General features: G+C 41.0%; 1 protein-coding gene and 1 long non-coding RNA gene across 12 annotated transcripts in view; one reads left to right on the top strand and one right to left on the bottom strand.

Moving 5' to 3' along the window:
- The window catches only part of LOC135098426 (uncharacterized), a 43,883-nt gene that overhangs the window by 9,827 nt on the left and 18,644 nt on the right, over positions 1-15,412 (bottom strand). The gene's annotated exons all lie outside the window — the stretch shown is intronic.
- Positions 1-15,412, top strand: part of LOC135098424 (uncharacterized) — a 32,682-nt gene that overhangs the window by 8,376 nt on the left and 8,894 nt on the right. The window contains exons 5-9 of one of the 9 annotated variants that reach the window (XR_010266980.1): positions 6,245-7,230; positions 7,993-8,372; positions 8,625-8,703; positions 8,895-8,975; positions 9,105-10,306. Coding sequence is in view for 7 of the 9 variants with exons in the window: in XM_064000789.1 (XP_063856859.1) it covers positions 8,364-8,372; positions 8,625-8,696; positions 8,895-8,975; positions 9,105-9,242 (300 nt within the window). In the remaining 2 variants the exon portion in view is untranslated. Of the gene's footprint in view, positions 1-6,244; positions 7,231-7,537; positions 8,373-8,624; positions 8,704-8,894; positions 8,976-9,104; positions 10,307-15,412 lie in introns of those variants that run through there. The other 8 variants (XM_064000790.1, XM_064000788.1, XM_064000786.1 and 5 more) reach the window with 8 other exon arrangements.

Here is a 15,412-nt window from a genome sequence, read left to right on the forward strand (position 1 = left end):
TCTTCAATGACACTCAATTGTCCCCCTCTTCTACACTGAACATCCTCGGTCTGTCCTTTACTTATAATCTGAACTGGAAACTTCACATCTCACCTCTAGCTAAAACAGCTTCTATAAAGTTAGGCGTTCTGAGACGTCTCCGCCAGTTTTTCCCACCCCCCCAGCTGCTAACTCTGTACAAGGGCCTTATCCGTCCATGTATGGAGTATGCTTCACATGTTTGGGGGGTTCTACTCATACTGCTCTTCTAGACAGGGTGGAATCAAAAGCTTTTCGTCTCATCAACTCCTCTCCTCTAACTGACTGTCTTCAGCCTCTCTCTCACCGCCGCAATGTTGCATATCTAGCTGTCTTCTACTGCTATTTTTATGGTAACTGCTCTTCTGATCTTGCTAACTCCATGCCTCCCCTCCTTCCGCGGCCTTGCTGCACAAGACTTTCTTCTTTCTCTCACCCCTATTCTGTCCACCTCTCTAACGCAAGAGTTAACCAGTATTCTCAATCATTCATCCCTTTCTCTGGTAAACTCTGGAACTCCCTGCCTGCTTCTGTATTTCCACCTTCCTATGACTTGAATTCCTTCAAGATGGAGGTTTCAAGACACTTATTCATCAATTTCTGACCACTCTTTGACCCTTTTATGGGACTGGCATTTCAGTGGGCATATTTTTTTATTGGATTTTTGTTGCCCTTGGCCAGTGTCCTTCCTACATAAAAAAAAAGTAAAATAAAATAAAAATAAGTTTATGTAACTGGTTATTTCTTTTGGCATATCTAATGTACACAACGAACATTGCTGGTGCCAACACAGATCGCTGTGGAACCTCACTTAAAACTTTCTTCCAGGCTGATGTTTGATCTTTGATTATTATTCTCATCTCTCTACCTTTCAAGGGATTCTCCATTCAATTTAGCAGCCTTTCTTGCAATCCTCCTAAAATCTTCAGTTTCTATAACAGTGTTTGTCCAATGCTTTTTAGAGGTCCAAGTAGATACCGTCTACCCAACCGTGTCTCTCCTGCACTATGTCAATAACACACAAATAGAAACTCATTAGATTAGTAGTACATGATCTTTCTCTTCGAAAACCATGTGTTTGTCAATATGTTATTTTCTTCCAAATATTTGATCCACTTGTCTTTTATAAATCTTTTGCATACCTTTGCAACTATAAATCTTTTGCATACCTTTGCAACAACACTTGTTAATGACACTGGCCTGTAGTTTGAAGGGTCTTCCTTATTTCCCTCCCTTGAAAGTCAGCACTTTGTGTACTCTTTTCCAGTTCATTGAGACCCTTCCTTTTTTTTTTTTTTTTTTTTTAACCCTAAAGGATGGGGATATTCCTCACGGACGTCCCTCCCAGGCAGGGCTAGTTTTAACAATTCAGCAAAAATAGGTCATATTCCATCATCAGTTTCTTAACTCTGCCTTGACCGATTGCTTAAAATGTAATAGCATCACGTTTATCAATCTTTTCTCTTCAGTCCCCTGCAGACCCAAACTCTCTAGGACCTAGGTGACGTGGTGTCTCTGTGGTGAAGTGATGAAGCAAAGTAACTTTCAATGCTTTCTCAGCCTGTTTTCAGATGGTTGCATGCCATGTGGTGGCCTGGCTGGTGCCCCAGCTGGGCAGCCAGAAGCCTCCTTTATCTGCTTTCCTCACCAGTATCTCTCAGTCATTCACATGAACACCTAAATCTATTATTTTGTAGGCACACTAAAGGAGAAAGTATTTGCTGTCTGTCACTTATAACACTCAAGAAAAAAAAATTATAATTGCCACGGCTGGGAAAATGTAATAAGTGAAACACAGTATACTAGCATTTTATCCTTCTCCAGTAAGACCACTTTTGAGACTTGAGAGGGTAACTTCCAACTCCCTCACAAAACTAGTATTTTCACTAATAGGTTGTTTGGGAGCAAATTTGCCCTCATGTGGAGTGGAAGTCACTGGCCACCTATCCTTGTCTGAGGAATCAGAGGAAGAGGAATGACTATTTTCCCCTGTAGCCATTACTGTGGTTTGCAGGACACTGAGGCTCAGAGGAAAACATCGTTGTGAAGGAAGGATGTTTGTAAGCCCAAAAATTTTCACAAAAATTTGAAATTAAGCTTGCAAAATGCATGTCAGCTATAGATGTTACCTGTCCTCTACATTGCATCAACTATAGATGCCACCCACTCTTTAGGGTATGGTAGGGTGAATGTAGTAAAACTGTGTGGATCTTTTCAGCCAATTGTTGACTAAACTCCTTTAGAATCTAATTTGATACTCCATCTGGGCCTGCTGCGTTCCTTACATCTTGGTCTTCCATTAACTTCTTCACCTGCACTGTAACATTTATTTCACTCAACCCAGTGTCAGACATCTCCAGATCCTCCTGCTCCTGAAAACCACTCTCTTGAAAAACATTTTGAAAACAGTCACTATATTTTACAGCTTATAAGACACACTTTTTTTTTCCATAAAAAATACCCTGAAAAATACTTGTGTGTCTTTTAAGACAAATTTTGTATTGTAAGGCAACACCCATGACTGACAGTAGTGATGGCTCTGCAGATAAAAGTTCAGAGCTTTTACATGAATCCAGCAGTGATGAGTTCTTGGGATTTGAGGATGAATAAAATTTCTTTGATTGTTTTATATTTTTACATTCATACTTTTAATATTTTTAATTCATTTTTATGAAAATAAAACCACCCTTGGACAATGAAAGATGTATAGTATATTTACTAATCACCAACCAGTATGTCATTGCCATACAAACAAAATTGGACGAGTGATTAATGTAAACAATATGCATTGCTGGTATGTGGGGGATGCACTTCTTCACTGTGTATTTACCTATGGTAGTTTTATTTACATAGTTGTAAATCTGTATTGAATGCTTCAGCAAATTTGTGATGAGTGCTGAGACAATAGATAGTTTTATGAAAAGGTTAGATAAATTCATGGATAATGATGTTAGATGGTCAAATGTAGGTTTACAGGAGCTGCCATGTGTAGGTCAACCAGCCTCTTGCAGTCTCCTTGCTTCTTGTGTTTTTATGTTCAGTGGTCAGGTATATGGTGAATGTGTTCTTGTATGAGAATGACTTTTTTTTTTTTTTTTTTTCAGAAATTTCTTGCCAATATTAGGATGCTCTTCCAAGATGTAGCGTCTTGTAAGTTGTAAAATATGGTATTCGTCACTTTAGCCATCCTCCTTTACTCTTCACATACCACGCCATCAATTTGTAGTTTGTTTATTCCAACTTTATTATTTAACTTTCCATTCACATATCATTTTGGTTGGTCTTTTACATTTGTCTATGATGTTCTTTTCATAATTTTTTTCTCCCTGCATATTATTACATGTTTATTCCTCTTTTCAATATATTTCTTCTACTGGCCACTTCTTTTGTCTTTCCTCCATCTATTCCATGCCCTTTCTCTTTGTGTTCTTGCCTCCTCACATCTTCTATTAAACCAGTCATTTACTCTAAATCCTTTGGTACATACCTCTCAGTTCCTTCATTATATATCAAGCAAACTATTCCATTTTTCTTCCATTCCCTTTCATTCATCTAATTTACTCCAGTCAATCTCTTCAAAGTATTTCCTTCATTCACTGAAATTTGTTTTATTATTATTCTACCTGCTTTTTCTATAGTCCTCCTTCCTTCTTCCATTTCCCATTTCATCCCATACTCAGGTAGAATGTGGTTACTCCTCCCTATCACAGTCCTGTAGTTGAGGTCTTCAATAATTTCTGGTTCTTTTGTGAACAATAAATCCAATCTTGAGGGTTTGTCATTTGTTCTGAATCTGGTATTTTCCTTCACCCACTGTGTTAGAACATTGTCCATTACTAATTTCAGCAACATGCTTCCCCATGACAATTCATTCCCTTCTGGCAACCAATCCTTCCAACACATCCTTACTGTTGAAATCCCTGTCAACTTTTTTTTTTCTTGTTTTTTTTTTTTTTTTTAAATGTAGGAGGGATACCAGTCAAGAGCAAGAAAATACAATAAAAAAAAAAAAAGGCCCACTGAGATGCTGGTCCCTGAATAGGGTCCAAAGCAGTAGTCATAAATTGAAGGATAAGTGTCTTGAAACCTCCTTCTTGAAGGAGTTCAATACATAGGAAGATAGAAATACAGAAGTAGGCAGGGAGTTCCAGAGTTTACCAGAGAAAGGGATGAATGACTGAGAATACTGGTTAACTCTTGCATTAAAGAGGTGGACAGAAAAGGGGTGAGAGAAAGAAGAAAGTCTTGTGCAGCGAGGTTGCTGGAGGAGGGATGGCATGCAGTTAGCATGAAAATAGTGATAGAAGATAGCAAGAGATGCAACATTGCAGTGATGAGAAAAAGGCCGAAGACAGTCAGTCAGAGGAGAGGAGTTGATGAGATGAAAAGCTTTTGATTCCACCCTGTCTAGAAGAGTGGTATGATACCCCCACCCCCCTCCCAGCACATGAAGCATACTCCATACATGGACGGATAAGGCCCCTGTAGTGTGCAGATTTAGCAGCTAGAAGGGTGAGGAACACTAGCAGAGACGTCTCAGAATGCTTAATTTCCTAGGAGTTGTTTTTAGCTAGAGATGAGGTGTGAAGTTTCCAGTTTAGATCATAAGTGAAGGACAGACTGAGGATGTTCATTGTAGAAGAGGAGGACAGTTGGGTGTCATTGAAGAAGAGGGGATAGTTGTCTGGAAGGTTGTGTCAGGTTGATAGATGGAGGAATTGAGTTTTTGAGACACTGATGAATACTAAGTTTGCTCTGTCCCAATGAAAAGTTTTAGATCAGAATGTCAGGTGTTCTATGGCTTCCCTGCATGAATTGTTTACTATATTGTCACTCTATGCAATCAGACTTTCAACATGTTCACTTATATCTGTTCACATTTTTTTCATAATCCCCAGTACTCCATAATTTTGTTTTTGGTGGATCATATACCAGTGCATAATCTCTTCTCTTCTCTCTATTCCCACCCTCAACACCTCTTCACTGCCTTCACTGTATTTCACCTCATCAACCACTAAATCCTCTTCACTAACAACATTACTCCACTACCTTGTTTACATTTTCTATTTCTTTTCCCTATATTGTATCTTCCTCCAGCTATGTTGAGATTTCCAAATATATCACTTGATTTGGTTTCTGTGATCACATAATATTTGATTTGTTGTTCTTCCAAATGATCATTTAACTCGAGTAGTGCAGACGTCACCCCATTCACATTTGTGTATGACAATTTTACTTCTTGCTTCCCCTCTTTGCCACCCTCACATACCTCTTCTTTATTTTCATGTCTATGACTCTCCCGTAAAACTCCTTCCCTGTCTCTGTTCTGGTAGCATTTATTTCTTTTGGCTTCATTCAGCAGTTCATTTACTTTAGCTATCTTGTTCAGTCATTTCTCTTTTCACCAAGACATATTTGTATTGCTCCTTTCTTGCCAGTTTCCATGTTCTGGCCAACACTTCTTTTCCCACAGTTTGCAACTTAATGACTTTAATGGACGGTGCCCTCCTTCCACATATTTAACAATTCTATGCACCTCCTTAATTTCTTCATCCCACTTGCTTCCCTCTTCTTGCATCTCCAACTAATTTCTTGGCAGTCTCCTCTTCCTGTTTCTCCCTCTCATGCTTCTTTGGTGTCACTCTTTCCTTTTTCTACCAGAAAAATGTGGTTTTGTCCTCATGCATGACACTTGAAAAAAACTGGATCTTAACTAATCCTAAGCTTAACCTAACTAAGCCTAACCTATCCTAACTAAACTTAATCTAATCTAACCAAATCTAACCTGACCTAACTAATTATAACCTAACCCAACTAAACCTATCCTAACTTACCTTAACAACAAATTTCATAAAAATCAACATCTCAGTAACAAACAATTTGTGTATCGAATTGTGCAATTACCACGTTGTTCTGATGTTGATGTAATCTCTCCACTACTGTTCCTGGTTTAGATGAGATACTTGCCCAGTTGATGGTGATGCTTGCCACCGCTGGATCAGATGAGGAGCTTGGTGTGTTGGTAGCATGGAGGACCGGTAGTGAGCTTGGTATTGTTAGTAGCGAGGAGGTCCTGGGTAGTATGTTGATATGGTTGATGTGTGCGAGTAAAAGACACAAATGATGAGAGTTCTTCTTGATTTAATAATAGAGAGAATGTACACACTTGTTTCGAGATGAGACAGATGATTGTAATGTGACGATTGATTGTTCTCTCCCTCTGAAGTGATATGAACTTCTGCACATGATGATGACTGAGCAGTGTCTCACAAGACTGAATGTGACTTGGACGGGAACTGACTGAGTGACCAAGACTGACTGCTCGTGACCGGAACTGAGTGGAACTGAGCTGGAACTGGATGGAACTGAGACTCTCGTGACTGACTCTCAGATGGGGATGGAGGACTAGCTACCATGCGGGCTATATTTATCTGAGCTAAGTGGATCATGTTAGAGTTTTTGGGGTGAAGAAATGACCAATGAAATGCCAGGAAATAAGGTGAAAGAGCCAATGGGAGAGGTCATTATTTTAGCCAGTGACCAAGAAGGAAAGACTCAGAAGTGAATGCAGGGGTTTTCCCTAAGGACTGGAAGTGGATGTGAAATTCCCTAGAGAGGTAGAGAAGGAGGAGAAAGGTTAAGAATAGAATAGACTGGCTGGCCATGGGCACATGTGGAATGAATATGTGAACACATCCCATGTGTGATGGATATATGAATGATTAATATACATATAAATAATAATAATTGTTAAGATTGATTCATTTGCAGCTGTAAAGATATACACCACTTTGTTATATGTGACCCAAGTACTTCACTGGAAATTTTTTTTCTCTCTCCCTGGGTGCACTTATATAATACCTTCTTTAAATCCTGGTTTTCCACTATCACAGGACTATTCTTCAATTCTAATTCTTTCAGCTTTTCATTCATAATATCCAATTAAATTTTCTTTAGAAGTGAACCTGATAAAACTCCTTACATCATCAGTTGTAAATAAACACTGACTGCTGGCTCTCCATAAATTTTCCTACAAACACTCATTGGCCACTGCACTGTTTAACTCAGTCAACACATCACTGTTCTAAAAACAGGACAACACCTAGCACAGCTCTTTACCCATTGCCAACCACCAGGTCACCGGGACTGCATGTTAACTTGGCAGAAGTTGGAGCAACTCCACACATGTCCATCTGGTCTGGCATCCTCTGTGTATGTGTGTATGTGTGTGTCTATGTTTTTTAAAGGGTTAAGATTGTATATGTTTGTTTGTGTGTTTGTGACTGTGTGCTTTTACAGGATTATTAAGGTTAGGTATGATTGTGTGTTTTCTTTACAATGATGTCTTGTTTTCTCTACTTTTTAAATTATTGGAGTTGTGTTTTTATTATGGTTCATTGTCTATTAAAAGTGCTTTGTTTTGAACAGTTTATTGTCTGAGTTGTTTCTTTTCAACTTAGTATTGATTAAAAAGTTAATTATTTCTTTTATTTATTATTTTAAATTTTGGTAATAAAAAGTGTGTATTTTATTTGGTACTTATGGAATTTGTAGTAGGTATGATATTTAAATACAATGTAAGGAGCATGTGGGTTTGTGATAGGAAAGTACATTCTAATCACCTCTTCTCCCTCCTTCCTCTTTCTCTTCCCCTTATTCTTCCTTCTACTTTTCCTTCCCTTCCTCCTACTTTCCCTTCTTTTCTTCTTCCTACTTTTCTTATCTTCTCCAATTGTTCTTTCTTTTCTTTCTCCTACTTTTCCTTTTTTTTTTCTCCTTTTCTTTCTTCTCCTACTCTTTCTTCTCTTACTCTTTCTTCCTCTTCCTCATCTTCTTTCTACTTTTCCTTCCTCTTCCTCCTCTTACTTTTCTTTCTTTTTTCTCCTCCTACTATTTCTTCCTCTTCTTTGTCCTGCATTACCTTGTTCTTCCTCCTCCTACTTTTCCTTTGCCCTCCTTCTCATCTTCCCACAGCATGAGTCTGCTAGGTGTTGGGGGATGCACTGGGGAGGGTCAGGTTGTGGCAGCTTCCCCACTAGGCTGTCTCCCCACTCTAGCTGAGCAGTCCTCTCTACAGAGCCTCCTAAATATCCACAAGGATTAAGACCAACAGACCACAACACCAGCAGACCAGCATCTGTCATTTGTATCTATACCAAGCCAGTGATTCCAGTAAAAGTTGAATTACCTGTAATTTACAAAAAGTAGGAAGTCTTGTGCAGTGAGGCCATGGGAAGAGAGGAGGCATGCAGTTAGCAAGATCAGAAGAGCAGTTAATGTGACGATAGCAAAAGATACAACATTGCAGTGTACATGCTGTACCTTCACTACTTCCAAGCAGGAGAATGATTCAGGTAGGCAATATGAATCGTAGTAAACATGTTTTCAGTAAGGCAGTTATGCAGAAAGCATGTGGGAAAGATACAAAATTGTTTACAACTTTTATGGAATAAAGTGAATGAGGAAGGTTATGGAAGGTGTTGCAGATGTAAGGTACAGAATGCAGGTAGGTAATTACCCATGCCAAAAGAACAGAGAAGTTACTCCTAATCACACCATTAAAGTCCACCATCAAATTGCGATTTAATAATTCTTCCTATTTGCAGAAAGTTCAAAATACTGCAGACAGAAGAGAGGTGAGGACACAGTGGCACCAGCTTTTGCAAGACTTGCTCCATGTTTGTGGTAGAAATTTTGTCTACTTATATTATTATATTCCTAATATATTTCTTATTGTCTTGCTTAAATCTGGCATCATGAACAATGTGCCATTTATATAATAATTCCCAATACTTGAAAATACTTATGTGATCATTTTTTTTTTTTTTTTTTTTTTCCCACATTCCCTTCTTGGCAAGTTGTCTCTCTCTCAACAGGTAAATCACCTGACCATGATTCCTCCCCTACTCAAACCAATGGTGCTGGAGGAACTCAATAATACAAGCTTCAGTGTTCTGGTAAGAGGAATGCAGATTCATTATTACCATGGCTTATTACATCTGAAGAACCATTGTTGGGTTACTAATAAGTCTTCTTCTTGAGAAAGCTCATCTCCACTTCTGACACTTTACTTTCTTTCTCCTTAGAAAAGGTCTTCAAGACTTTCCCCCAGTAATGAGCTACACAGTGTTCAGTACACAGAAAAATATGTTCCCTTTGACTCATCAGTGGTGAGTAACAAGATAAGGAAACAGAACATATTTACAACTTATTGTCAGGGGTAGTAGTTGATATCACTGGGTTGGTCAGATGATGGCTTTCTGATTTTGTTGGCCATTGGTTTCCATGTATAGTTTGCTATGGTAATGTAGTTGTGTTTGAAATGCTGGCAATGTGATTCCATATTGTGGTGCATGGATTTGCTAATCTAACTTACTTTATTGTGATGTAAGTCTGTCATTTTCCTGGATTGATGGCTAAGGTACATATTTCACCAGGCGATGGGAAATAGCACTGGAAGCAACTCCTTTAGTGTAGCGTCCAGCCTGGGAACAATTGTAGGTAAATAATCGGAACACAAGCTAATTGCCACTGAAAATACTCAGTGAATTGAAATATTTCACCATAAAGAAATATAAATTATTACATGTAAAACATGCATGGAATTCACACAGTGCCACCCCTATCATTGCACTGGTAAAATGCAACAAGGTTACGTCTGTCTTCACACTCATTGGCAGTTGAAAAAGGACGCTGGAATCGGCGAGGAAGGGGTCGTCTTCCCTTGGAGGAAAGATTGTGTTCATGTGGTATGATTCAAACGGAGATACATGTTCTTGAAAATTGTCCTATTTCCAGTCACGTTAGAGAAAGAAATAGGTAATATAACGACAGTTAGCAATTTATTTGTTGATAGATCTGATTATATAAATGTTTGTAGAATTGTACATGAAGTATTGTCTTTATATTAATGTTGGATGTGTGTTTGCATAAAAAAGAAAAAGGGGTTTGTTTGGATAAATTCTTGTTTTTTTTATATATAAACGTATAGAATTACAATTTAGTTTTTACGCATGTCTTTTATGGCTTTTAAATATTTTCAATGAATTTTTTGTCTAATTATTTATATTCTGCTGTTTTATTTTTATAATGTGTCTTGTTTTTATTTGGTTGCTATGTCAGGTTTTTATGAGTTGTGTTTTGTTTTTATGCAACAGATTTTATTTTCAATGATATATTTTCAATATCGTAGTTGCAAAAATTTCCTCTGTATATTTGTAATTTGGACTATTTTTTAATGTGTTTATATGTGTGTACTTCCCTGTGGTCAATAAATCAATCAATCAATCAATCAATCAATCTCACCGCTGAACCACATTCACCACAGTCATGACTCCAAGCTTGCACAAACACTGCAATGCAATGCCTACATTAACAATAATACTTATGTCCCAGAAAGCTTTATGCACAGAAAAAAAAGACATCAGTTTCCCACAGTATATCGATAAAAATCTAACAATGTACAACTATTACAACACTCAATCTCCCTTAATTATAATGAACACAATATGTAACTTACCTGATAGTGCTACTAACACAAAACAAATGACAGAAATGTCTAGTACTTCCCACTGAATAAGCGATTACCCCATCACAGGTGGCGAGCGTACAGAGCCAGCGCCTCACACTGAGTTGGTGAGGGCGGGAGGCTGCCACATTACCACCTTGTGTTGGTGACGGTGAGAGGTCACCACCTTGAAACATCAAATATATGCAAATGATCTGTTAAACGACTACAACAGCAAGTTACCCAAGTTACGAGGTAACGAGTAACAAATGTTCAGAGATATGAACAATCTACTTGCAAAATCAAATTGTGCTCTCAATATTGTTCCCTTTTTGCTAACCAAAAGTTCAAATTTGGCACTATGCGCCATACCTACCTAGTATGCCGCTTTGCCACTACTCACACAGTGCAGCAGCATAGTTAAGGGTCACCCACTGCCCCAGGACACAGGCCAGGTAGCAGTTTATTTTGAGATGCTAGTTTAAAATTTTTATTTAATTCAAAAACTTATTGTACTGCATTGCAGTGAGTCTGGCTTGAGATTTCACAGCATATTGACCTCTGCCAGTTGGCCTCTTGAGAGGCATAGAGATGAGACGGTTGTGCTGTATGGTGTAGAAAGCCTGCTCCATTATATTAAGTCCACGAATAGGCAAACAAACCTGTCTTATGCTTTCACCCAGCCATCTCAATAAGTTATATGAATAAAGGCATGTATAACCAAAGAGGGAGAGAGGGAGAAAGGAAAAAAATGTGCATGAGAGAGAGAGAGAGAGAGAATGTGCATGAGAGAGAGAGAGAGAGAGAGATGTGCATGAGAGAGAGAGAGAGAGAGAGAGAGAGAGAGAGAGAGAGAGAGAGAGAGAAATGTGCATGAGAAAGAGAGAGAGAGAGAGAGAGAGAGAGAGAGAGAGAGAGAGACAACTCATTTTAACCCAGGTCATATGCTTTGCTTACTTGAGTGTTGTGTTCGGCAGAAGCCTCAAGCCTGTCACTACTCAGTAGTATCACATCACCCATAAGGCAAGGTGTTCTCTCTCTCTCTCTCTCTCTCTCTCTCTCTCTCTCTCTCTCTCTCTCTCTCTCTCTCTCTCTCTCTCTCTCTCTCTCTCTCTCTCTCTCTCTCTCTCTCTCTCTCTTATTTAAACATAGGTACATTATCACCCGAAGGCGCACTGCCATGTGCAACCTATTTTAGGGGTGGGACACAACACACAAATATAAATATAAAGATATATACATGTGTATACATTCTTTATGGCTTTATGCTAATATTGTTAGCAGGGGGGTTGGGAACGAGCCCCTCCAGTGGTGTGCTGCTAACTTCGTGTCCTGGGTATCTATCCCCCTGATATGAGGGACAGAGGATGCGAAGACATTCCACAGTCTGGAGACTCGCCCCCAAAAGATGCGATGGTGTTGGCTGGAGCGGGAACGCGGCACTTCCACTGAGTCACCACTGGATAACACCGTTCTCGTGTCCTGCGAGGTGACTCTGGTGGGCAGCCGTAGTCCCGCCAGATGTGGCACACCCTGCACCTGTGCCTTGTGGAACACCACAAGGGCCGCCACGTCCCTGCGGTGTTCTAGCATGTCGATGGGAGCCTCAGGATGGGCTGGGGCACCTACTGTTTCCACCAGTCGCAGCGCCCATCGCAGGATGCCGTTGAGCTTGTTGATGTGTGTGGCAGCACAGGACATCCAGGAGAAAGCGGCATACTCTAAATAAGGCTGGATCTGGGCCTTGTAGAGCAAGAGCCTCCCTCTCCTGTCAAGCAAGTTGGCCACCCTCCTCAAGGAGGAGACTCGGTGTGAGGCCTTAAGGGCAATGTGTTTGATGTGGTGGTCAAATCACAGCCCTTGATCCACCTCCACCCCCAGAATCTTGACGGGCTCCTGGAGTTTGAGAGGAAGGCCACCAAAGCGGAGCCCTCCCTCCACTGCTGGCTTAGCAGCGGGGGATTGATAGACTACCATTGCCTGTGTCTTCTCCAGAGTAAAGGTCACCTGCCAGCGTGCCCCCCACTCCTGTATCACCCCAAGCTGCTGATTGATCTCTTCAGAAGCACGCACACTTTCGTGTCAAGGGTAGGTACAGGAGAGAGTGCAATCGTCAACATAAGCTGAGACCACCGGCAGCTGTTGGAGAAGATCGTCCACATAGATGTTCCACAGGACTGGCCCCAGCACCGAGCCCTGTGGCACTGACGCTCTCACTGGGAGGGACTCAGATGCTTGCCCATTGATAATGACCTGGAGGGTCCTTCCTTGGAGGGAGTCGCCAAGGAGCTGAAGGAGGTCACCCTGGATCCCCTTTGCCCTCAGCTTTTCCAGAAGGCCCTCATGCCAGACCCTGTCGAAGGCGCCCACTATATCCAGGGCCACCACAACAGTGTCAAGGCTGCCGTCAAGGGCATTCTGCCAGCCCCCGGTGAGGAGCATGAGGTGGACCACCCAGGTCTGAACCCAAACTGTTGGTCCGAGAGGAGGTAATTGTCCTGGAGGTGGCGACACACCACATCTGCCACCACCCTCTTGAACACTTTCCCCACCACAGAGAGCAGGGAGATGGGTTGATAATTTTTTGGGGTCAGACCTGGAGCTCCTCTTGTGTACGGGAACTACGTGGGCCTCTTTCCACACTAAGGGCCAGGTATTTTCCCGTAAGCAGGCAGAGAAGACTGTGGGGAGGGGGACAGCCAGCTCGCAGGCACACTGTTTCAAAACGTGCGGGCTGATGTTGTCGGGACTGGTAGGTTTTTGTACATCGAGCCCCTGCAGCAGACGCTCGACAAGCCCCTGCGTCACCTCAACCTGGGTTACAGCCTCTCTGCACTGCTGCTCCAGAAGAGGCGGTGACCTTTCAGGGTCGTCCACCTCCATCTTCCCAGCGAAAAGGGTGGCCAGCAGCTGGGCCTTGTCCTTGCTGCTGGTGGCCACTGTTCCGTTGGGCCTGGTGAGAGGAGGGACAGGGTCTTGACAGTGGAGGCCCTGTCTGCCCTTAACAAGGGACCACCAAGTCTTGTTGCCCACTCCAGGGCCTCTTAGCTGGCACCGCAGGTCCTCCTCCCACCTCCCTACGGCCCACCGGCAGGTCATCACCATCCTCTTGCAGGCCGCACAATGTACTCGTAGGTCTCTCTCTCTCTCTCTCTCTCTCTCTCTCTCTCTCTCTCTCTCTCTCTCTCTCTCTCTCTCTCTCTCTCTCTCTCTCTCTCTCTCTCTCTCTCTCTCTCTCTCTCTCTCTCTCTCTCTCTCTCTCTCTCTCTCTCTCATGGTATCAAGTATCAAATAAGTAGGCATTACATTGTGTGTGGAACTTATGATACTTTTTTTTTGTGTGTGTGTGTGTGTGTGTGTGTGTGTGTGTACTGAAAAGTTATGATGACAAGTTATGAGCAAAACAACTTATGAGGAGCCTTCTGGAATGTATCTTGTTCATAACTCGAACATCCTGTGTACACAAGTATACATTTTATCTATACATATAAGCATATTTATATTAATTACCCTCTGAATAATAACAATGAAACACACACATACTCTCTCTCTCTCTCTCTCTCTCTCTCTCTCTCTCTCTCTCTCTCTCTCTCTCTCTTGCTGCAGGAGAGATAAATAAAAATACATAGAAAAGAATAATATTAATATAACATTTAAATACAACCCTTTCCCTTTCACACTCACTTTCCTTTCACCCACTCTCCCTGTAAGAGAAATATATATTTAGGCAAAACACATTTAGAAAACATATACACACAGACTCTCACCTACTGCAGGAGGGCAATGAGCCAAGCCACAGGTAGTCCAGGGATGTGTCGCCCATACTACTTCTTGTCAACCACCCCCTCTGGGAGGACTGCTGTAGGGCAGGAAGGGGTGGCAGGGCATTGGATGGGGGTCACTGAGAGGGACAGGGAATGGGGCTGGGGCCATATTAACAATCAGCCTTCTGTTCAGCTTCTTAGTCTTGTGCTTATCTCCCATGGAGTTATTATGACAGGAGATGCCTTACCATGCTGTCCCCATCCAGGCAAGGGATGCCACTGGGCAGAGCTTATTGAGTCTGTGGGCAGTGCTTATGATCAGCAGATAGACCCAAAACATTTCTATCTCCAGGGTTGAGCTATGGAAATTCACACTAGTTTTTTTTTTTGCATATTCGATGAAAAATAAGAAAGAATTGATAGTCTGATAGTATGAAAATTACACTATAGTTTCCTAAATATGTTATGTAGACCTGTTATCAATTATATTTATTTGATTTGAGATCAATTTGGGTGTTAAGTGATGGTATATCAAGGACAATCAATCTTCAGGCCATCTTTTATCCAGTGGCTGAACCGCGGGAGCAGTGGCATGCTCCCTTTTTACGGCTGTGCTCTCCAAAATGTGGGTGTACTGTGGGTAGTAGGCTGCTGTCTGACTTCCAAAAAGAAGAGAAATGCTCCTGTTTCTTCACCACAATGGCAGAAATTCTTCCATTGAATTTAAAGTGCAAATAGAATTTGTGGATCATAGATCTCCTATTGTCATTATATAAAAAAAAAGTTTCTTTTGTGACAAATACATTTCTTTCCTTTAACCCATGTAGTAATTAGATTTTATTTGTTTCTCTTGGTATTCTGATACTTCAAGCTAACTGTTGACTGCTATTTTTTTCTTGCAATTATGCAACCCATCCAGTTAGATATGAAAAATATCCAGCTGGATACTGATTACCAGATAATAGTGATAATAGTCAATATTCAGTCGGCTATCTGGACAGATAGACTTCGGTGCATCCCTAATCGTTACACACTTTGGATTTTCATTAGGACTATTTTCAAAATCTACTGAGATAGGTGATTAGTTTAGCTTCCATTTTTTCCCTCAATTCACAATGCAGAA

Source organism: Scylla paramamosain, unplaced genomic scaffold, assembly GCF_035594125.1.
Source record: "Scylla paramamosain isolate STU-SP2022 unplaced genomic scaffold, ASM3559412v1 Contig61, whole genome shotgun sequence".
Taxonomy (NCBI): Eukaryota; Metazoa; Arthropoda; class Malacostraca; order Decapoda; family Portunidae; genus Scylla; species Scylla paramamosain.